Genomic DNA, 24,581 nt, shown 5'->3' with positions numbered 1-24,581 from the left:
TGTGCGATGTTGCACTCTATGAGTCAGATCCACCCCTCGCTCCTCCACAGTTCTACCCTCTGATCCAAATAAAGTCACTTCTGGCTCCAAAAAAAACACGATGGGGATGCCAAACTTGACGCTTCAAAACAGCAGTCCACAAACAACTGGGTGACATCACAGTGACCTTGCCCTTTAACCTATGACCACCTTATCACTAAGTCCAAGTAGACGTTTGTGCCAAATTTGAAGACATTCCCTCAAGGCGTTCTTGAGATACCATGTTCACAAGAATGGGACAAGATGGACAACCCAGCATGTGAAATGCTGACACTTAAATTGGTGACAAACTACCAAACGGGACGAACATACAATGAAACTGTAATGACAGCGAACATGACAATGGTGTTGCATTTAATATAAAAATCTTACTTTATTTGTATTTTTAACACACTTTACAGTACCGAACAGTGAAATAAAAGAAAAATATACTGATATACTATAATATTGTTTTATATATAGATGTTTGCTTATTAAATGCATTTATTCACAAAATGACACCTCAGCTCTGTTAAGAGGAAAAACTTTCATAAAAATAATATAATAAAAAATAACTTGGACACATTTTACACATTACAGCAAGATCATTTACAAATATTACAATCATTTCATGTTGTTTTTTTCCCCTTGAATAATCTTTCTTACTTGTGAACAAACACATGAATTAAAGCCCAGAGTATTATTCACAGAGGGAGTCAGTCTGTGACAAAATAACCTGACAGCAACCAGCTAGTTAGGCCACCACTGGACGGACATTTAGGCTATCAGGCTAGTGATTAAAGTTACTAAGAAATAGAGGTGGTGATAGGACTATAAATGGCCACGTTTGATAGGGACACATTTATTTCCTTTGATCGTGTCACATCCAATGTGACATCATCAGCCTACATTTGACTTTTCGGTCAAATTACTTCAATCTCACATGGACTATTAATAGAGAATGACTTCTTTGTTTGATTATGCCTCTAGAAAAGGGGTTAACATTGACGACTGCACGATGACGGTTTGTGATTTGGCCCAATGGAATTTAATCAACAGGTGACCGCCAATGACCAAACCACCAGCACAGATTGTACACTACCTGAAACACACTGTCTGCCCCGAAACCTGACGAAATAAAGTGCTGGTACAAATTTGATTTTTTAACAATAAATGTGGACAATTAAAAAACATGTTAGTACAAGTGAGCGAAAACATAACCAGAGAATGAAAAAGGTGAGGATATGGCCTGCAGTGCTTTAGTGGTTCACTTAACAACCTTAAGTGGTTATTCGTCAATCATTATGACTTGGATAAATTTATAATTTACAATCCAATATTACATTATATACAAGAATGGTAATGCTTATAGCTATATCATCAACACGTGATTCATTTTCCAGACCATCCACCAGAATGATATAAAAATAAACTGTACACAAACTGTTCAAAGAAAACACTTCCCGTGGTTTTCTTTTCATCATTTAAAAAGAATGGCAGCAATCAATCAATTGAATAATTTCCTTAATAAGAAACAATTGCTACAGTATCGTGTTTGTATGGCAATTAAATATTAATGTTTTTATAGCTTATGACATAACAAGAAGCCACAAAAACAAAGCAACATCTTTAAAGTAAAAGGCCGATGCATATGGGAATCTTTTTATGTAAGTAACTGCAATAGTAATCCTGGATTCCCATCGACAAGATGAAAGCCTGTGTGGTGGCCCGGCAGCTCTGCTCCGTGGTGCGACGGAGCAGGTCAAACACACAGGCTTCTGTTGCACCGAGCTGTGGTGTCTTCAGATAAGCTCAGTTACTGACCTGCAGAAACTTGCTCTTACCCTTCAAAAGAACCACACTCATGTTCTTTTATTATTATTATTATTATTATTATTATTATTTTTTTACCCTGTGAAAAACAAACACCTAAACAAACTGTGACCTATTTAAGCTGTGCTGATTGAATCCTTAACACCATTCAACAACATGTGGCGATGCCAGTGAGGGAACAATGACACATATGACAACATTTTCAGTATCCTGCCCTCTCTTTTCTGTTACTCACTCGCTTACTCATGACCACACAATTAGCCACGCAAACAAACACATGCACGCGTCAACTCCATCATGACAACAAATCAATATCTGGTCCGATTCAAACAAAGGACACCCTTATTCATTCTCACCGCCCACACAATCTTAACTCCCATTTCTCATTCCTCCTGCATGCCCCCAGGTATCTATGAGATAGTCATTTTACCCTCCTGATTAAAAAAACATTCTTTATGTTGGTCCGAGCACAGCAACAACATAACAGCTAATTGGCAGCAATGTTTCTCTTTCCCCTCCGAATGCAATGCTGGATACATTGTGTAAAGACACACTGATACTCACAGAAATAAGCATACAGACGTGATATAAATATACTAGGATATCTATTATATATCTTATAAATCTACATACTGGCAGGTATGTATCCTGCATCAGACATTAAGGCAAAAAAGCATCAAACATAACAAGGATGATTAGGGACTGCCAGACCACCTTTTGGCCAAGTCACGCTTCTTTCCCCTGACATCTGCCTCCCTGATTTTCTTATTCATTCGTGTTCCTTTAAATCACTTCACCCACTGAAGCATCTCATCCTTTACTTTGGTGAGAATCATTTGTGTATGAGGAGACGTAACCACACAGTGCAAGTGGGTGTGAGATGGCGAGTGGAAATTTGTTCTGCTGATGAAATAATTCTGTATCCCTTCAACGTATTTAGCAACTGTTAAATAGAAAATAGGCAAAACTTATGCTTCAAAGCATCACATGGCTTATTCTCAGAAAGTTTAAAAAAAGCATTCTAATAAGAAAAAACCATAAGCTGGAAAGAGTCCACTGGTGGTTGTGGTGGTGGTGGTGGTTGTGATTGCTCTGCATCTAGAGTTCTGAGTTATTATATTACCAGAAGAGCAACAAAAGGAAGACTTACAGCTCAAAAACATATCACCACAGAAACTGTACGTGTGATATACACACCACAATACCATGAACAGTAAAGAGAGATCTTCAACAAGAGACAATCAAAAAATGATAACAAAATCAGACACTCCTGTCCCACAATGCATTGCTTCACGACAGCTCCATTCAGGAAGCTGGTGTTTCAGAAAGGCACAGAGCCATCTTGCACCAGTAGCACTCTCCTCGTAAAGGGAAAAGGGGTATGGGACCCGGCGGCCCCTTCGTCGCAGCATCTTCTTTTTCCTTCCGGTATTTTCCTCTCTCCTCCTCCAACTCTGTGGATGTTCTTATTTTTCTTTCCGACAGAAATGGAAAAAAAAAAAGTCACTCGGATGTGTAGCTTTTCTGAGGAGAACAGTTTCTGTTGAGGTTCTAACGAACATGAATTACTAATACTGACTGACTAGTTAATACTCCATTAAGAGATGGCTTTTTCCAAAGAGATTCATTACTGATCAGTGTCCCTCATGTAAATGCACACATACAAACATACAGTCAAGTGTGCGTGTTTGCAAGAAAGGAGGGGGGGTTCGTTCCAATTATACTGCATGGCTGGCGCATGCATGTACACACACTGAATTGGTGTATTCTACATGACTTGCTTCTACAATGTGTGTCACTTTATGTGCATTTGTGTGTGTGCATTCCAGTCCCAGAGTGCTACGCTGTCTTCAGTTGCCCCGTCGTTAATGCTCTCCTTAATTCCTCTCAGTCTAAAGTTCGTTGTGAAATCAGTCGGAGGACTTGTGACCACTCCAAATCTACAGTTGCTGTGTAATTACCTTCTCTGTAAGCGATTTTAATTTATTCCCTTTTTGAAAAATATATTTAAAGGTCTGTATTGTCATTGCAGTCTTATTTGTTCTTGGTTTGGCCATTGAAAGGATGAACAAGATAATGTGTGCAAGTGAGGAGTGAGATACAGGAGCGGAACTCATGTATCTTCAGCTTGTGAAGAAGAATCCTCCTCTTCCTCTACAGGACTTGTGTCAGAAAGTCTCTCCTTTTCGGATCTCACCTCCAAGTGAGCTTTCAGCTCCTCCTCCACCTCCTCCTCCTCCATCGCCACCTCGTCCTCCTCTTCTATTATGTCCTCGTTTTCCTCCTCTGCCATTATATCTTCCTCTTTTTTACCCTCCTCCTCCTCCTCCTCCCCCTGACTACAGTCCCTTGCCACATGATTTGGCGTAGGCTTGTCTCCCTCGTCTCCCTCCTCTGCCTGAGAGCTGTCTTCAAGGGTGAGCTCAAACTGAAACTTGTCAATGCAGGCGTTGAGTTCCTTATCCTGACACACGGGAGGTGGCGAGGGGCTTTGTGGGATAGTGCTCTGATACCAGTCCCTGTTGTCCTCCAGAGTGTCCAAGATGTCCTGGGCATCAGGGTGCACAAGGTCGCCCCATGTCTCCCACAGTGGGTGAACAATGTAGTCGATAAAGCCCACCTGCACCCAGAAAAAAAAAGAGTATGACTGACATCATATAAATCACAGTGGTGTCACTTCACTCCCTACGAATCAGCATTAAAAATGTACGAGGACGACTGCTGTGATCAGAGATGACAGGTCGCTCTCTGCACTGTGGTTATCACCACACCTACAGCATTAACACTTATCCAGTTGTGCACAGAATCATATTCACACGTGTGTATATTCCTGAGCCGATCATTTACCTGGCTTTTTTCCACGGATGCAGTGTGTTTGTCGCACATGGGGCTGATCTCCATCCCTCGCTCTCTCTCCTTATCTCCCTGCCTGAAGAACTCCTCCATGATTCTCTCCGTCCATTGTCGATACACAGCCAGGGGTTTTGTTGGATTGCTCAGGTCGGCACAGTGCACCATGTTCCTCAACACCTGCACAAATACATGGTCACATGTAACACACTATATTGGTTATATGCAAAGTTATTAAGATGGAATTCAGAATGCATGGAGGTCATCTGCCTTAAACCCATTGAAACCTGATGTTACATTACTTTTCTTGTGCTGCTTTCAGACACCTTTCTCAAATTTATAAACTTTTGAACTCCGATCCGAGCAAATGGCAATTTCTGTCAAAAGCATGGGGAAAAAGGCAATGAGCAACTTGGCGGGAAATGTCCCACAAATTATAAATTAATAGATTTAGAAAATTATTTTAAAAAAAATAGGGAAAAACTATATTTATAATCATTATTACATATTTAAAATTATGGTAAAGATAAAAATTAAAAAAAAAAAATAAAAAAGATAAATAAAATAATAAATAAAATAAAATAAAAAAATACATAAAATAAATAATAATTGAAAAAAATATATGGTAAAGAATTGTTATAATTTTTAAGCACTTTTTTTCCCAAGTCATTTCCTTGTTTGTTTGTTTCTTTTTATAGTAAATTACTTTTTATTTTATTTTATTTTATTTTTTACTAATTTCTTGCAATATTTTGAGTCACTTCTTCTTTCGTTGCCTTCTTCCTGCGTTTTTGAAAAAAATAAAGCCAACTTGCTCAGGTTTCAAAGGATTAAAGGAACACTTCACCTGCAAAATGATCATGTGTATATAAATAACTTGCCACCTGTTACCTTGATTTTGGCATGTCTCCGGTAAACACAGCATTTAAAAAAGGCAAATATTCTTATTGAATAAAGTAATCAGGGTCCACATTGAACAACAGCAAAAAGTCTCATTTATCCAGTCGTATGCTCAGTACTCCCAAACAGATGTATTTTTTCTGTTACCCGGGAACATGGCGGACGAAAATAAATGCTTGATGTTAAGACATTTTTTTATTAATTCGCATATTGCATATTAATTTTTTGCTTACATGTAATTTGTTATGGTTATGGTATTAGGTTGCAACTGTTAGTTGTTGTTCACGTAGAGTGAGCTAGATTATTTAGAAAAGTTGTTTATTAGCATAGTGGTGCAGTGGTTAGCATTGTCGCCTCACAGCAAGAGAGTTCAACCTCGAACCCAGGGTGGGGGACTCAAAACCATCTGTACGGAGTTTGCATGCTCTCCCTGTTTCAGTGTGGGTTTTCTCCAGGTATGTTGGTTTCCTGCCACAATCCAAAGACACACAGGTTAGGTTAATTGGGGACTCTAAATTCAGCATGAATGGTTGTCTCTATGTGTCAGTCCTGTGATAGTCTGGTGACCTGTCCAGGGTGTACTCCACCTCTCGCCCAATGTCAGCTGGGACAGGCTCCAGCCCCCCGCCACCCCTAACAGGATAAGCGGTTACGGAAAATGAATTAATGAATGTTTATTAGCATGAACACTGATAACAGGTCAGGTAGAGCAATATTTTAAGGTTGAGGGGATGCACTGGTGCAGCAACAAGTTTGGCACAAAATTACTTTGTAATATGAAGCTTCAAACTGTTTCAGCAAAATGAGATAGCAACATGAATCTTCACTGGGATGTTAAATGCTCTAAGCAATGAAATACAAAACATCTTCATTGTAGCATCCTTTTTTTTCCATATCACAACTTACAAGCTCATGAACACACCACAGTTGGCAGAACAACTTCCCATCTCAGAGATGCGACTATCTAATGAGCTTGTGAATGCAGCAACAGTTCCTACAGGGATTTCAATCACATCCTTTGCATTTGATTAGACCGTTTGAAAGTGGGCAGGTGAGCACAATACAGAGCTACAGCTAAGTCAGCTGCTGAGCGGACTGACCACGCACGCCTCCCTCGAAGTTAAGTCAGGAGGAGGACGACAAGGGAGAGCTGAATGAATAAGACCTCCAACACATTGTTTTGGAAATGAAAACAAAGGTTTTGCTAACTGATATACAAACACACATATCTTCCTATCTCTCTTGTCATTGCTCAGTTAGCTACTACAACCCACAAGCACTGAAGTGCGGTCTTTTATGACTAGTGTGGCTAACTAGTTGTCCAAAGTCTCATTTGATTGGATGAACTTTTGTAAACACACCTGAAAAGAAAAGACAGGGATCATCTGATGCTGACTTTTTGACATATATTTGTCATATAATAAAAGATAAATGATCAATTAACACAGGGACACAGAATAAAAACAGGGAAAATGAATTTTGTTTTATGGGGACTTCAACATTGTTCTCTCCTTTGCCTGCAAAAAGGTGCAGAAACTTATTTTCAGGTGGTGTTAGCAACCACATCTGGCTATGTACTTTGAAGTTACCTAATTTCTCCAATGCTAATGACGAACTCATCACCTATGTACAGTCAAGAACAACAGACTAGTGTTGTTTTTTAAATTCCCTTCCAAAACTCTTGAATCAGACATTTCCCATAAAAACACTTGTTGGACCTCAATCATTCAGGATTCAAACTGGCATACTGAACCAACGCTGCACTCCTTCCTGTCTCTGCGTCTCTGGGCATGTTACCTTCCCATGGTCGTCTTCATGAACCTCTGATTCAAATTTATGACACTCAGGTCAAATATATTTCTACATGCCTGGCTGACATCATCCAGTCCATCAAACACAGTTTAGATAATACTGAGCAGCTCTTGCTTTCAGCAAAATACTACCCCACGCAACATCTCTCTGTCTTCATTGACAAAACAAAGTGACACCTACTTCATCCATCAAGTACTTAAAGGCAGGATGAGTAGGATTTGTCAGTTGTGATTTGTAAACACAACATTTAATGTTTGCCCATCCTCCCCGGCTCAACAGCTCCTCTTGGACGCATGCTTATGATCTGGTACCTGGTCGCTATGTTTTTAAAGAGTCCTGACCTTACACCATGCGTGCATTTGTTGAGTAGGGGTCTACACACCACTGCCCAAAGGTTGACACACAGAAACGCCCAGAACACAGGAAAATAAGTGAATACAGGCAGGTGCAGGGTCTCTGCAGATGGAGACACCGCTACACACTAAATAAAAGATGATTGAGAGGGATTATGAGTCTATACATTCTGCCTTTAAGCAAAGTCTTTGATTACCAAATCCTCTAGATGTGGATCAGCAGCACATCCTGTGGCTCTACCTCCTGCTATGTGTTGCCTTAACTATCTATTAATGTTACCAGCAGTGGTCATGGGTTGGAGAAAATACAAAAAAAGCCCAGACAGACAAGTTCTTGTAGTGTCCATGTGCACAGTCATCTGACTCACTGGATGTAGACTGTGGGTATACACATGCCAATGGGCAGCAATTTCAGCCAGCATTCTCCTTCCCATCCACTACATTCATGCTACTGTTTTGCAAGGGCACAGTCGCTGCATCCTGAGCTTAGCACCACCCAAGATGCTTGTGACTGGTTTAGAGAAACACAAACAACCCAGAGCATTTCCCTCCTATACCAAAATTATGGCACAGTGCTGTGGAGATAGGTCTGGCTACATGAGACTATGTACCCAGTGTTGCCACTACATGCCATGACATTCTGAGGAGGTGCATGTAAGTTATGACAAGGACATATCTCCCACGTACGAGCCGCGTCCTGCAAGGGTGCAATATTTTGATGCAGGAGTATCAACTAGTCTTCATCTGAGTTGGTGTTCTGTCCAGCCACCTACACTGTGCTGTAAGCTCCACTTCAACTCTAGCCAAAGCAGTGTTTACATCCTGCCGAGCCTTTATCTCAAACACAACCCCCTTTTTTTAACAGTCTAACAGGCAAATTCACAAAGAACGCACTGTGGCCGCTGATAGCACCATGAATTATGCAATACTTGCCACCGCTATCTGCCTGTCTCAAGGCTCACTTCAGAAAAGATGTGACGCCGCTGATAGAACAGCACAAACACACGCCCATAAAGTATTGCAGCCTTTTGCGTCTGATTACAATTCAGACTGAGCTTAAGGTCCTGGCTAACAAAGTGCAGAGACATTCCTCAAAACTTCAAGCAAGGAATTTAAACATAGCAGAGAGAAACTAGTTAGGATTTATTAATATTCCAGTCTGTCAGTTAGTCAGTCAGTTACCACCAGCTTTCTAAAGATGCTCATAATTTCAGTGTAACTTCGTGTCTGTTAGCACTGATCTTTGTGAATCAGACTGTTACATTTGGATACATTTCACCCTTTGCAAGTGCTTTGAGAATTACACATTTCTTTTTGTCTTGTTTGTGCAGGTTTAGCAGCTGCAAAAGCCGTGCAGTCCTTTTGTGAATTCACCCTTGAATTTATTTATTGGATACATCAGATCCATGCTTCAGTAATGCTCAGTTCTTTTGTGACAGACTCAGAATCAGAACATCTGCTAAATGGCTCAGCTGCTGATTGAAGTGTCTTGTAAATGAAGTGAAAGATCTCACCTGTATCCGATCAGTGTAATGGTCAAGCAGCAGTACACCAGAACTTGTCACTTTCTTGGTTTCCACCATAGTCTTGAGGTCTGCCAGCAAACTCATGTGTTTCGACATATCTGTTGCCAAAACCTGGGAAGAAACATGAGAGGAGTTCATTAGAGAAGAAAAAACTAGAGAGATGGAGAACAGAGAGGTGGTGCTGTAGGAGACAAGGAATATCTTCAGAATCAGAGTGCCGTCAACACTCACCATATCAATAACAAGTTTCCTCAGGCTCTGCCTCTGCCTCTTGCTGAGGTTCTGGAAGATGTCACAGTTGTCCTCGTGAAGCAGCTTGAAGCCCACAGCTAGGTGATGGTTCTCCAGCACAGACTCATCATTGTACATCAGGGCTAGCTCTGAGTCTGAGGGAAGCACCATACAACACATACAGAGTGAGTCAAAAACACATACAGTGATTTGCATCACCCCATCAACACATCAACTCATCACCATTTTAGAATCAGACTGTGGTGGCAGTGTTCTAAAATATCCAACCACTCAGTTGATGTAAGGAAGAGGCAGAGTTCAAATCAAGCTTTAGAGTCAAATATCTACATTTAGAACAACTGAAAGCACAATTTACACACTAAACAGATTAATGTGCTTAAAAAATACAACCACAAGCAAAAAGGGTGCTTTTTAACTGAAACTGAGGATGACTGCAGCACCAAGGGCAAAAAAGGCCCATTTCCACCAAACACTTTCAGTATGGTACCTTTGGAACCAAAAGAGACATGGTACTTAGACCCTAGGTCCGTTCAGCGTTTCCACTGCAAACAGTACTCTTAAATGTGGTCAGGGTTGTTGTCAGTCACTGCTCTGTCCATCACTCACTGTACTTCCTTATTACAGGTGACACAGATGGAAGTCTGCACCTCGTTTATCGTATGCAGAACGAACCTGCACGCCGACATTTTCTGAATAAAATAAAACAGGCTGCGGTGAGAGTCTCTCTCCATGGGATATTTAAAAATAGTAGGTTTGTGCATTTAGACTTTCTGAGGCAAGCTCAGGGGTTTACTGTTGCCGGAGCCCACAGGAACACAGGCTTTACAAAAAGGTAGCGACCAAGTGCCAGACTATAACCAGCAGGCACCCAGGAGACACAGCGCAAAAAAAAAGACATAGCGAGGTGAAACGAACTCTGGTGCAGTTTGTTTGTGGTGAGAACGTGTTCCGACCTCGATCTGAACCAACTGCAGTCACATGACACATTGTTTGGGTTAAACATGAGCATGTTACAGTCCTGGAGGATTATTAATGTGCACCTCCTCCTGTACTGCCTTAATATGCACATTCAGCACATCCAATGCATCAAAACAGTTGGAGCTGCGCCTCATTTTCAAACTGTATGGTTTGACTAAAATGAACAATGACAGCAATATAGTCCACGATGACCAACGCTAAAATCAACCTGCGTAGTTGTCCCTCCATTGTGACATTAGAAAGTGGTGCATTTATCTTGCAAGTGTACTCTTCTTCAACGTTTTGTTTACTTCCTGGATTTTTCCCACATGGAAATTCTGACCAATCAAGAGCAGCTTTCTCACACAGACATTTTATCTGGTCCACTTGTAAATGCTGCCGTGATAACACGCACCAACTCTAGGCAATTGTGTGATTGTGTAACAAAATTAGTCCCTGATTCGGACCAAAGCAAGAGAACTCTAGGTCTGAAAGCACCCTAACATGTTTGCAAACAGAAAGTGACAATCCTACATAGTATACCTTTAAAATAACCACACAGACCAAGTTTAGAGCCTCTAAATGTCAATACTTAAAATTCTTTCACTTCAAGTACACACATCTCAGTTAATAATGGTCTGTACAGCACTGTTGCCTAAAATTAATTTTCCAGTGCTGTGCAGCATTGTGATTAGTTATAATATGATTAAGAGGATGGAAGCATTTTATTATGAGGCAAAGGAAACATAAAACTGCCCTAATGTACATTAACACTGTCATGATAGATACTTGAAATAAGAGTTTAAAAATAACAATTAAGACAAACCTTTGCTGGGGAGAAAGACAATGAATGACAGGCATTATCAGAATAGCTAACCCAGAAAAGTGGCCTCATCTAATTCTTACATAGTGGATCTTAGCTACCTGCCTCATGGTCGTTCTGAAATCAGAGACTTTTAGTTGGGAAAACATGAGACCTGTCATCATTATACTGGGTCTTTTATAGCTTTCGTCCCTTTGTTGTGCAGGTGTACTCAAGCCTGAGCCATTTAGATTTTTACACAAAAGCAGCTTTTTGTTTGTTCTTGCCATCATGATGTCCTTTGTTTTTTTCCCATCCTACATTTCTTTTCATATTTCACATGTTTGTTTGTGTCTTAATCTCACTTCAACTCACTTGTGTTTATGAGGAATTGGTTGGACACTCCAGGATGGTCCACATCATGGATGGCAGCAGCAAATAACGCAGCTAGTATCTCTAAATCAGTGAACACAGCCTGTGAAATTTAAGAGAAAAAGTCAAACTGCTGTTTGCAATGTGCCTTTGACCACTGTATTCTACACACAAAGAAATTATTTGGCCCAGTAATTGTAGCATTAACCAAAAAAGTAATACTCTGTATATAAATCTGTAAATAAATCAAATAAACTCAGATGAATAGACCTTAAACATTTATGCAACTATAGCTCTATTATTTTAGGTATTAATTATACTGGGTTAATTCTGTGTATCTGTCAAAGTCTGTGCATGTGAAGTTGGATGTGTAGTGGCAGACGTATAGAGGTACTTACATCTAGAGCCGGTGTGGATAGCAGTACATGAGTAGACTGAGTGACATCTGCAGCGTGGAGGCTGTTGTGGTAGGCCACATTGGCATGGTAGTGGTCCTCCAGGGTCATCACATAGGTGACAAACGTATCGATGGGGATCCGAAAGGTCTTCAGTAGATCTCTTTCCTGCAGCAGAGACAGTCATAGATAAGTCACGCTACATGATACACACTATATTATCCACTGTGAGTTAAAGCGAAGTGTGTCTTTGTCTCTCACCTGGAAGATGGCAAACATTATGCAGCTGAGGGGTCGGTTATTTGAGAACTCTGCCACATGAAAGATATTAAGGCCCCACTTGTTCAAGTCGTTCAGCTCCTGAAAGCACAACAGAGAACATTAACACACATCAGTACAACAATCTATATCACATTGCCATCAAAATTCACCCATAAAGATGCACTACACTACAGTGGTGGGTTCTTTGGATTAGATTCTTTGGATTAGATTAGAATAAGGTTGTTTGAGACATGCAGCATGAAACATGTTTTATGGCTACATGACTTTGTGGTGTGTTTGCCAGTGGAGAAATTGGTTTCTCCTCCACAGCAAAACATTTTTCCACAATGAGAAAGAACAAGCGCTTGCTCTGGCTCTGATGTCATGGACCAATGCCAGCAGTTTTCTCAATTTCTTTATTGAACTTTAGGATACAGGCCATACAGTATCAAAGGGGAAGACTATGGGTGTTTTCACAAATAGTCCTTTTCAAACAAACTAACCTCAGTTCTCTTAAAGTGCACCAAAAAGTGGACCAACAGAAAAGGGACTCGGTTCTCTTTCTGATCAGCTTCAGCTTGATATAGTTTTATTTTAACTTTGACGTGGCACTGCAGTGTGGTTAGGAAGCCCCTCGCTTTCTGATGAACTTAAAATTGGAGGAAAACCTCAGTGTGTCTGTGCTAGTCTGTTGCTGTTTGATGTATTCTACATTCCACATCTGGAGACGTGCAGTATCTTCCGTGGACCAAACTACTCCTCGTCCTGTGTCCTTGCAAGCGTTACAGGCAGACATGGTTTTGTCGTTTTTTCAAGCGTCCCAGTGCAACAGCATGTGATATAGAGGGCTAAGTAGAACGGCAAAGAGCAAAGCGAACCTGGAGTGCTTTGCGTTCACAAGGCACAGGTTAAGTGAACCGCACTGCAGACTTGAAGCAATCCGAACTCAGACTCGCAAGGTGGTACGAGTTCAGTTTGTTCACACATGCACAAAAAATGCCGTGTCACCGCTTTGAGTCCGTTTAGAGGGCTGAAAAGGACCAGGTGTGAAAACACCCAATGTCACACACTAAAGAAACATAGGGGGGATTGCATTCCTGTCAAAGACAGCGTCATAGTTTTGTACTTCCCTATATGCAGTACAGCAGGGATACGCAACATCCAGGGGTCAGTTGATAAACAAAAAATAATAATATTTATTTGATAAAATTAATAAACAAGGCAAATCCATTTGCAGCAGCCCCACACAGGCTAGGTGTATGCAGGAGTGTTTTTAGGTGTTTATGACATTCAGGGCTAAGCCCAGATATTTTTTACAGTCTTGTTTTGTTGCATATGCACTCTTGCACCTTAATTACATTTAAAGTAAAAAGACAAATTTCCAGTGTGAATGAATTTATTTTCATTGTGAATTAGAAAATGGTTGGTAGGCCGCGCGGCACCCTATCCAGGGCCAGATTTGGCCCATGGGTTGTAAGTTGGTTATCACTGCTGTACAGCATCAAAAACACTAACAAAAAACTAAATACACAGAGCAGTACAGACAAAAGCAAAGTCAAGCCAACAAAGAGAACAGTACCAAAAAGGGAGAGGCCATATCACAAATCAAAAACAAAACAATTACAAAATAATATAAATAATTAAGGAGGGATCACCCCCCATTAGATACAGCATTACATCCAAGTCTTGCACTCCCGTTAAGTAAAGCACTTAACACTTAAGCACCTACAGTATATAGTGCAATCCATGCAACCCCATAGCAAATCAGTTATGCATTAGTACATCATGTGGTTTCCTAACTGATCCATCAGACCCTTTAACACAAACGCTGCTCAGGGACCACCTCTTATGGAATACCTTAACCATACATTTAAACCCGTCTGTCAAATATTCCACAGATATTGTGTCAGAAATAACCTTGTGCCACCCAGCTATTGTTGGAGATTTTCAGTCTATCTATTGCAGCAATATATTTTTCTTTCACAGACAGTAAGGACACATTTAAGTCTTTTGGAATGTACACTTTAAAGTTGTGTGCCTGGCAGCCCAAATAGACATATAAGGTCCTTTTAATGTCTAGAATTAGGCATGGTCTATCTATCCACTATGTTCTTCCAATATTGAAGTATTTACAAATCCAAACACAACAAACAAAACTCCCAGCCACAGCATTGCACTTCCTGCACTGCTCAGATTTATTGTGATCCATTTTATGTCTGAGATGGGAGTAATCTGCAGCCGGTGTAGTGGTCTAAATTGAGTTTCCTTCGTCCTATTAAAAACTGAAATGTTATTTGCCGATTTCCATATCGGTAACCTAGTTGCTTCATCAGAGTCTATATTTAGCTCTTTATTCCAATCTTGGTGCGTGAATGCAGGTTTGCCTTTATCAGATTTAGAAAGTGTTCTATACCCAAACAACAAGATGCATTTCTTCCATCTAACAGAACTATGTCCTCCAGCAGAGAAGACTGATGACAAAGGTCAGTGTGTTTTTGGTGAAGAACAAAGTGGCCTTATGTATCTGAAGGTATCTAAAAACTGCTTCTGTGGTATGTTATATTTCTCATATAATCAATCAATCGAAAGAAGTATTTTTGCTTCATATAAATACCCAATAGTGATACTCCCTAGGTAGGATGGAACATTTTGACATTGTCTTATGTGTGCGACCCACTGCCAGGAGATTTTAAAAGCAGCTAATAGCAGTTAGCAGCTAACTCAAGGAAGAACAGCAGCCAAAATGTGCACAAGCTAGGGAGACAATGAGGCCCAAGAGCTCATTACCCTCCAAGCAGAGGATACAATCAGCTGCCACATAACAGAGATGGTAAATGATTGTTGTTGCCATGTTGTGCCATTGTTGTCGTCTAGAAAGCACTGCCAACGCATATGTTATATGTCACACTGGCGGCCAACGCTGTTGTGTGATGCATCACTTCCATCATGCCTCTTTTGCTTCCAGAACACTGGCATGCGGTCTGAAATCACAGACTGGAGCAGCATTATGCTTGCATTGTTTGATTCTGTATTAAAAAAGGAAAGCAGGCAGGATGAAGGGTCTTCGTTGCAGACCAATTGCGTGATCCCCATACTGGCAAGAGGGAGGACAGCTATCCCTCAAGTACTTCCAACCTTCCTTTTTTCCACCAGGCTTTAACAGTTGTGTTTCTAACATTAGGTAAAAGTTTTGATCTTCTTTTGCTCTGAAGTAACAAGAGAACATTTAATGACTGATTGACCTAAGAAAATTCTTAGTTACAGGTGATCTATAAAGTTGTGGAAATGTTTTCCGATTGTAAACTCCTTAGCAGGTGTGGAATTGTGTACTGTATGACAACAGCTTCTTGGGGGGCATTTTACCTTCAACTGTTGAAGAAATGTGTACTGAAATGCATGTGTACATAACAAAATCATATTCACATAGAGAGGTAGAGTATGTAGAGAAGAGTGACAGGAGATACTTATTTGTTTCTTGTTGTTCTATGCAATAACTTACTGCTTGAGCTGCTTTTCCATCTAGTTCAGCTCAGTTCAGGTCTTTATTGTCTCACAAGAGGATTTTTTGTTGCAACAAGGCAGCGTGGAAACATTAATCACGAACACAATAAAAATAGAAAGATAATGATGTATTTACCCTGGCTAACGCGTCCTCGTGTTCAGTCTTGACGCCAAATCGAGGCGTGATGGAGTTTGAAAGGCTGGAGCTGTGTGTGAGCTTCTTCACACCGCTGATGTGACACATTGGCTTCTCCCTCTCCCTCAAAGTCGGGGATGGGATCTCCACCTCGTTCTGCTTATCTGGGTGAGGGGCAAGAGTCAGAGGTCAGACAAGATGGAGACTTAATGGGTTGTGCTTGACCTGAGGTCGAATGGATGGCAGGTTTGCTTTACCTAGAAAGGTAGTGGAGATGTATTCTGACACCTGGTTCCCTGAGCGACTCATCTCTGACAAATGGGACAGCTCCCTGTTCAACATCCTCTTGAACTGTAGGAAGGACAGACAGAAAAACAGAAAGTTAATGACTTGAATGGCACTTACAGAGTACATGTAACATAAAGGGTTACTGGCATATCCAACATGTAATAGTCACTTGTACATCAAATTCTTGTACCATTTGGAATAAATGGGGACCACGTTTAACAACAGCAAAACTGTATCACAACATCCATTTACAAATGTTCACACAACTCGTGCAGTATAATACAAGTCTCATTTGGTCAGATATATTGTCCATATCCAAGGGGTTTGCCTCCCTAAATGTAGCACTAAGCGTTACAGGTCATCCTTTGTTCTGTCTGCTATCGCTTATCTTAACCAGCGGTGACCACTAATTGTCCATGACAGTGTGTGATTCTGCATTCTGCGTGTTATCTGGTCTGTATCCCAAATTGCCCCCTGGGGACAGTTTTACCTTACCTTACCTTACCTTACCTTATCTTACCTTCTCAGTACTTCCTAAACACATGTATTTTCACCAGAACTTACCAGGTAAAACTTAGGCTTGGCTGAGTAGCATGACTGGGAAAATGCACAAATGCACATGCTTGCCCAGGCGCTCTACTCTTAGTGTTTTAAATAGTAAGGTTTTAAAGAAAATGCATGTGTTTCGGAAGTACTGAGAATACGACTGAATAAATGACACTTGGATTATACTGTGTGTGCTGTTTTAGAGTTTGTAAACAGATGTTTTGATAAAATTTTGCTGTTGTTAAACGCAAATGTTCTGTTTTTGGACTCCTCATGCAGCGGAGGCATGCAAGAAAAACAACAATTTCTTTACAAGTTCACTGTAAAACAGGTGTGCATTTGATATACAAATGATCATCTGTGGTTGAAGTATTCCTTTAACATTGTTCTTTAGAGCCCCTTTGCACTGACAGATAAAAAAACAAAACCTTCCTGTGAGTCAAATATGAGAAAATAAATTATCACCCTCATTCTGGCTCCATTCACTAAAGGGTGAGAAAATCAGTGATGCATCATGCCTCGTCTTTTTGAGAACATACTGTTCAATACCCCATTTCTGTGTGCTCGCATTTTGTTAAGCATGTTTTTATATGCTGCAATAATGTGATATACATTTTTCCATACATCTACAGCTGTAATCATGAGCAACCAGTCTGCAGGTCCTTGCAGTACAGGCACAAATGTGATTAAGTGAATACATTATCCCCGCAGACAGAAGAACACTGTTCCTGAATGTTCTCTGTCATTCTTTTATTTCTATAGATAAAGGCGGCCGATGGAGGATCGATACTTCACCTGTCGCACAGAGTCATGTGAAGGCACAATACGATTCGGACAAGACCCCTTCAGTCTGTGTCCTACTGACTGATCTTTCACACATAACAATCTCCATGGCAACCAGAGCGGTTGCCGTGGCAACTGCCTCCTCACAGTCAGTCCTTCAGCTTGATGTGAGAGCGGTGGCTGCTTGGGTGACAATCTGAGGGAGTAGGCAGGTGTCTCTGACCTTTACCAAGGTCAACCCTCCCCTCCTCTGCTGTCTTCCTCTCTACGTCTCTCTCTTACTTATATCTGCTCCCTCCTCTCCTCTCAAGGTAAACAACACCCTCCACTACTGCCCTCGAGCCCCGAAATCCTCCTCTGTCACACGCTCCACTTTGCCTTCCCTGCCATTTCACACACTCGGTGCATTCCCTCCATCTTTCCACTCTTTTCCTCTCAGTTGTCTCTCTCCTTTTCCACCCATTCCCATCCAGCCTGGCGCTCGCTACATGATAGGCCGAGCAAATAGGTGCTCTGACAGCAAATCGTAAAAGCAGTCAGGCAGAATCAGTCACCAGGAGCCAGGAAAGCAAGTCAAGCCCTGTGGCACACTTAGGCGGCAGGCTGAGCCCAAACCTCCTCTCTATCTCTCTCCCTCTCTCCCTCTCTCTCTCTTTCCTTCCCTAATGCTGTAACGCTGAGTCATAGCTGCCAACCAACACTTCCACAGTGCCAGTCCGAGTGCCAGGACAAACAACACTCTTCCTCTGACACTGACTAATGAAGCAAACATGTGAACGCTGCACAGACATGACCACGAACACACACACACAGAGAAACACCTGCATACATGAGGGACCCAGGAGGGCTTTATATTTGCCTGTGATCATAAATAACAATAACCGAATAACACACGTGCTAAATGTGACCCTCCTCTGAACCACAACCTGCACAACTGATTGATTCAGACTGCATACGTATCAGAGCAAACTCATATAACCTTATGTGCCCTATTTCATTCGGGAAAACAGCAAAGACAAAAGCCAGAATTTGTTTTGGCAACACAGTGCCACGATCTAATGCAAACCTGACACATAAAAGACAACTCACACAATGTCTGTGAACGTAACATGTTGGCAACATGAGGACAAAAGAAAAAGACACATCTACTCAGTCCTGAGACAATAAGCATTGTCCTTCACTGACAATACGCTTGGCTTCCTTGAGTCTGTATTGAGGCCAGCCTCAGGGTAGCAGGAGAGAGACACAGAGGGATGTGGGACGCAGGTGTGGAGGATGGAAATGGACATTATGTGACACTGCAACATACGTGCAGAAGAGATGGCTAGACTACTTATCGTCACAAAGTCCCAAAGCTATTGTCTTAGATTTTGAGCAGCCTGGTGTGTTCTCAAAGGACAGAAATGTAGACCAGATATAGAAGGATGAGGAATGAGAGTGATATTGTCTTTTTGTTTACAGTGCTGCTGCGATGTGGGGACACTGAGCAAAGTTAATAAAGTCTGTGCCTTTATCCCTGTTCCCCTTTAGTGGATTCATGTATATATTATGTAAGGGAACACACTCATAGATATTCTGCCTTATATTGTCTCACAAAGCCACTGTCAGACCCAGAAAACCTTCCTCCAACACATAAATTCAGTATATAATGAACAAGTTCCCATGTAAACACATAGAAACATATAATTGACAAACAGACACCATCACGGATTAAAATACAGACAACATACAAGAACATGGAGTAAGTAAATGAGTTGTTAATGCATGCTTAGATGTAGCAGTAACACTTGAAGAGTCCAGAACATCTATCCAAGATGGCCACTGCCAGGCCTTGTTTGCCCTCTGCAAGCTCTCCGAGCCCTACCTGGTCCCACCATCCAATGAGCCAGGGCCTGGAGCAGGTCTCACAGAACAGGTCCACTAAGGGCGTCCTGCGCTCCGCTGCCGTCCCACCCCCGTCCAGAACCCCTCCAGCGGCCGCACCGAGGTCCAGCTCTGCCCCTGCCCTCCCCTGCAGGGGGCTGTAGCTGGAGGAGCGGGGCAGCCTGTAGCCCCCTGGTACAGGCGAGGGGCAGGGGGATGGCGCCGGGTCAATGGCTTCCACCACACCCATGTTGAGGGTGACGGGGGGTTTGGGCCGATGGCACAGGCAGGAGGTGCGGTAGTGTAGTGGAGAGGGGGCACTGCGGGTGCCCCAGTGGCATGAGGGCGTCGTCAGGGTGTGTGAGGAGAGGCCACAGCCAGTCAAGCCGGAAAACTCCAGAGTGACGGCTGCCCCAAGAGGGGGCGAAGGAATGGGGGGAAGGGGGTGAGGGCAGGGGCTGCTGGTGCAGACTGTCCTTGCCTACATGCAGCACCCCAGAGCAGGCCACCCAGTCAGTCCAGAGTCAGGCTCCAGCCTCAGTGTGGTCCGAAGATGAGGGTCCCCCTGACGGGCAGACCAGGAGCCCCCTGGATCCGGCTGCTGTGGAGACTACATCTCATCCCATTTGCTGAGCAGACTGACCCAAATCTTCCGTCACTGCAGGGTAGAGGTGGATGGGAACCCGAAAGAGGGAAGATGGAGGGAAACAGAAAAGGAGAGGGAGCGAGGGACTGTCTGAAGGGCACAGAGAGGAGCAGATGGAGGAGATGAGTGGGAATGTGAGAGAAATGTGAACGACAAAATGATGTTGCGAGAGCTGCTTGACAAACAGTAATAAAAAATTTAGATGATGGAGGTGAGAGGGACAGAGTGATGGTGACGGCAGGATGGAGAGATGACCATGGTATCGAATGATGGTGGTAAAGGGAGCTTGGATGACAGCAGGAACATCGGGGAAGGAGGGAGGGAGAAGCAGATGACAATAGCAAGAGAAAAACAAGGATGGAGAGGATGAGAGAGGGACAGAGAGAAAGAGACAGAGAAGGATGCAAGCAGGCCTGTAGCAGACGGTCAGGCTGAAGAATCACACCAGAGCCGTGGTCTGGAAAAACAGGCTCCCTCTCCCTGCGTCGACTGCCCCTCCCCCACGGTACGGATCCAGAGGCCCGGCCCAGTCCTACCAGTGCATCAGCCCGCCTGTGCCGTCTCACACTGATCCCAGCAACACACAGTCAGTCCACAGTCAGTCAGGCTGCCTCCTGATAGCTCCGTAGCCCAGTCCCCTGCTCCAAGTCAATCCATGCCTCAGCTGGCCAGAATGCCAGAGGTCTAATCCTGCCGCTTCAGGCTGCCGTTCCTCCTCCAATGCTCTGCCTCTTGCGCCATTTCCCTGGATGCTGTAGACAGCTCTCGCAAGCTAATCAGGCAGTGTGGCTGCAGGCGCATGCATGTGTGTGTGTGCGTCTGTGCCTGCTCCTGCTCTCAGCCTGAGTGCGCCTGCGCGACAAGACAGCATGTACGTCTGTCGAAAATATGTGTGTGTGCAAGGGTGTGAGTGAGAGTGAGAGACTGAGTGGGAATATTCATGTGTACCTCCATGTTGGCACAGTGCGGAGGATTTCTGTAGCTTAGTTGCGGCTGCGAAAAGGCAGCAACATATTCACAGAGACTCTGTTTACCCCAGGAGACTCTGCACGTTGGACGTGCATGCGCATCGATGTATACACACACACTCACACACACACACACACACACACACATAAATGATGTCCTCTAAGCATTCTGCTGTTTTCTCTCCCTCAGTCTTTTCATCATAAGCCTGACTGATTACAAACACGAAGAACACTGCCATTCATCAATAGTGATGTGCAACATGGGGAGCATTTCTAGAATAAAACAAACAAGGTGCACGATGCTGTCTCTTTAAGACAGAGCACTATTAAAGGAGCATCACCTCTCTTTCATTGGTTACTGCCCAAACCACATGGCTTGTGGTCAGAGTGGCAAGCCAATGACTAAAAGGGAAGGGCAGACCCTGCTGCTGTTCGATAGCAACCAAGGTTACAGCAGAGACATCAGCATCAGGGCCCGTTCCCCCCTCCCTCTAGTGTCCTCCATACCCACAGACCGTCAAACTCCCTCTCTTCTCTGTCCCTGTGCCCCCACAAATACAAATGCGTGCATACTTAAGAAGCCTGTCCATGTGCACACATACAGGCGTCTAGATATAATAAATTGCACCTCAAAATTCAGCACAACCTGGCTGCATTTGTTCCAGCTGTGAACGCTTAACTAGACATAATAGTGTGTGTCAGTAAAGTCCAACAAATGGCATAAAAGCCAGGAGACAGGTGACCACATAATGTAGTATTAATTATTCATCAGTGCGATTACAACCACAGGGCTGCAAAAAAACATTTAAAAGAATTACTATTTCTATTTAACAACTCTAATTAACAAACAATCTACAGTAAAAAACAAACAAAAAACAGCACAATTACTTCAACAGCTCATTTTCTTACCAATATTAGGGCGAAATATGTAAATGCAAAATGTGTCAGGTGTTAGAGGACACTGGACAAGCCAATTTAAGGTTTCACAACCAAATGAAGTGTCCTTAAAAGTAAGTAAACTAAGACGACCCTCCTCCCACACACTAGGTGTCCCTGTTGCTGTGTTGCTGTGTCTGGTTGTTGGTGCAGGTGCTGAATGGAGGATGTAGCTGTAGCCGTACAAGTCACACCTGGGCCCGGTGTGTGCCCCATCAATAAAAAGCTCCCTCCTTTGACAGTCCCGCTCTTTTTGGGGGAATAACAACTTTTGGTTTCTTTTGACTGCTTCGATTATATACTGCAACACACACCTACATGCTCTTTATTACTGATAAACTTACGGTACGTGTTAAATTGGTTAATTTATGACTTTTTGTTTCTAAATTATTGCTGCAGATCGTTATTATTTGTTACATACCACTCCTGCAGGGTTTGTTTTCACTTTACTGTTATAAATACTTGTACCTTGGTGAAGCTCAGTGCTGAAGGAAGTATTCTGATCTTTTTACATAAGTAAAAGTAGCAACACCACAGTGTAGAAATACCATTTTGCAGTCAACTCATACTTACTTAAGTGAAAGTACACAAGTATTAACATCAAAATAAACTTAAGCACCAACATGCAGAATGATCCCATCAGAATCATATTTATATTACTGGATTTAAAATATTGATGCATTAATGTGTATATCGCTGTTATGTTGCAGCTGGTAAAGCTGGTTAGGGTAATTTCAAGTACTCTTTATAATGCTGAGTAGTTTTATTGTTTTATCTATAATAGACTGTCATAATTTCTTAGCTGATTTATGTTCTGATACATAATGTAAATCTGAAAAGTAACTAGTAACTGGGGTGGAGTTATAAGTGCAATGTTTGCCTTCAAAATGTAGTCAGTACAGGACTTGATAAATTCACTTTCCACCACTGGTGGAGCTACATTGTTTGTGTTTATCTGTAGAGTGGGAGCTTAAACAGGTAGTTAGCCAAACTGTATTTTGTACACTGAGTGATACAGCCATGAACCATGAAATGCGCTGTTTATACATTGTTTATCGACAAGCTTTGCACCACCCTGAGTTAAAGTTGAGGCAGAAGGACAGTGAAAGTCCTTGTTGTGAGCATGTGTGTGTGCGGACAGGTGTGCACCTTGTTGGAGGCCATCTCGCTGACTGAGCGGTGGGTCTGAATGGTCTCCAGCTGGTCCAAACACCAGTCCAGTTCCTCCAGAGTCTCCCGAGCCATCTGCTGGTATGTCTCCTCTAGGAAGGACAGACACACAGAGACAATATGCAAAACCAGCAGCAGAAGAAGAACACAGACAGTGGCATGACAGAACATCTTCCCAATGATCTGTGGCTTTTAAAGGGACAGTTCACTCCAAAATGAGTACATATAGTGCTGTTTATCAGTCTAGATTGTTTTGGTGTGAGATGCTGAGCCATTGAGATGTCTGCCTTCTCTTGGTTATAATGGAACTAGACAGCACTCGACTTGTGGTGCTCAAAGCACCCAAAAATACATTTGTAAAAATCAACAGCAATGTCTCTTTCCAGAAATCATGATCCAGTTACACAAGATAATCCACAGACAGTGTTGGGAGCAGTTTCATATAGGAACTATTTTCTTTTTACCTAACTACACCTGCCTACCATATCACCGTGCAAAAGAAAATGTGCATATATGGACGAGAGGCTCATGCGTGAGATGTAATGTTAGCTAGCTCAGTGGTGCTAGTTGAGCTAGCTTCCGTCTGTGTGGTAATAAAGTCAGCAGGTGTGGTTCATGATTTCTGGAAAGGGACATTACTGTATGCATTTTAAGGGGCTTTGAGCACCACAAGCTGAGTGTCATCTAGTTCCATTATATCTGAGAGAAGGCAGACATCTCTAGAGCTGATATCTCCAACACTGAGCAACTCACACCAAAACAATCTAGACTGATAAACAGCACTACAGGTAAAAGGGGGAAATATGTATTTTTGATATGGGGGTATTTTTGATCTGTCCCTTTTAGCTCCTGTAAATCAGTAGGTTAGTTGACAGAAAGAGTTGGCCACCTGTGATAGAAAGTATTTATATGCTTCAACTGGTAACCCAAATGTGCATTAAAGGGAGGTTCCACCAACAAATTTGAAAACATGATTTGCTCCCACTCTAAAACTGATTGACAAGTCTTTTACAATAAACCAATTGAATCAAAGTTGTTTGTGTCATCCTATGTGGTCACATTGATTTATACCAGTATAGTGATTGTAAGCAGAGTAAGACAAGTCTAAATATACCAATGCACATTAGACAACAGTTACAGTTTTTAAAAAAAGTTTGTGTTTTCTGACACTGTTTAGATATTTTCACATCAGTGATAATTATTAACACAGCAAATTAGGCCTGTTAGGAAATTTTGGGATTGGGTAATTAGGATTAGTTGGATAACTTATCTGAAAAACTATTATTTAAATTCAAAACGTATGATAACTATCAGTTCTAAAACCTGACTGACAGGTCTTTTTAATATGCATAAGAACAGATGACTTAATTATTAATGAATCTTTATAAATACAATAATTTCTGCTTTATAAAG

At 42.1% G+C, this 24,581-nt stretch overlaps 1 protein-coding gene across 3 annotated transcripts in view; it reads right to left on the bottom strand.

The window, feature by feature from the left end:
- Window positions 1-3,842: 3,842 nt before the first annotated feature.
- The window catches only part of pde4a (phosphodiesterase 4A, cAMP-specific), a 69,198-nt gene continuing 48,459 nt past the window's right edge, over window positions 3,843-24,581 (bottom strand). For 2 of the 3 annotated variants that reach the window (XM_033644398.2, XM_033644399.2), the window contains exons 6-15: window positions 23,148-23,260; window positions 16,226-16,319; window positions 15,969-16,132; window positions 12,332-12,430; window positions 12,074-12,238; window positions 11,679-11,778; window positions 9,524-9,678; window positions 9,281-9,403; window positions 4,699-4,881; window positions 3,843-4,471 (exon numbers count right to left, since the gene is read on the bottom strand). In XM_033644398.2, the coding sequence (XP_033500289.1) occupies window positions 3,965-4,471; window positions 4,699-4,881; window positions 9,281-9,403; window positions 9,524-9,678; window positions 11,679-11,778; window positions 12,074-12,238; window positions 12,332-12,430; window positions 15,969-16,132; window positions 16,226-16,319; window positions 23,148-23,260 (1,703 nt within the window). In that variant the 3' untranslated portion in view covers window positions 3,843-3,964. Of the gene's footprint in view, window positions 4,472-4,698; window positions 4,882-9,280; window positions 9,404-9,523; window positions 9,679-11,678; window positions 11,779-12,073; window positions 12,239-12,331; window positions 12,431-15,968; window positions 16,133-16,225; window positions 16,320-19,449; window positions 20,873-23,147; window positions 23,261-24,581 lie in introns of those variants that run through there. The other variant, XM_033644400.2, reaches the window with a different exon arrangement.

Source organism: Epinephelus lanceolatus, chromosome 18, assembly GCF_041903045.1.
Source record: "Epinephelus lanceolatus isolate andai-2023 chromosome 18, ASM4190304v1, whole genome shotgun sequence".
NCBI classification, from domain to species: Eukaryota; Metazoa; Chordata; class Actinopteri; order Perciformes; family Serranidae; genus Epinephelus; species Epinephelus lanceolatus.
This window is presented reverse-complemented; position numbering and strand designations above follow the sequence as displayed.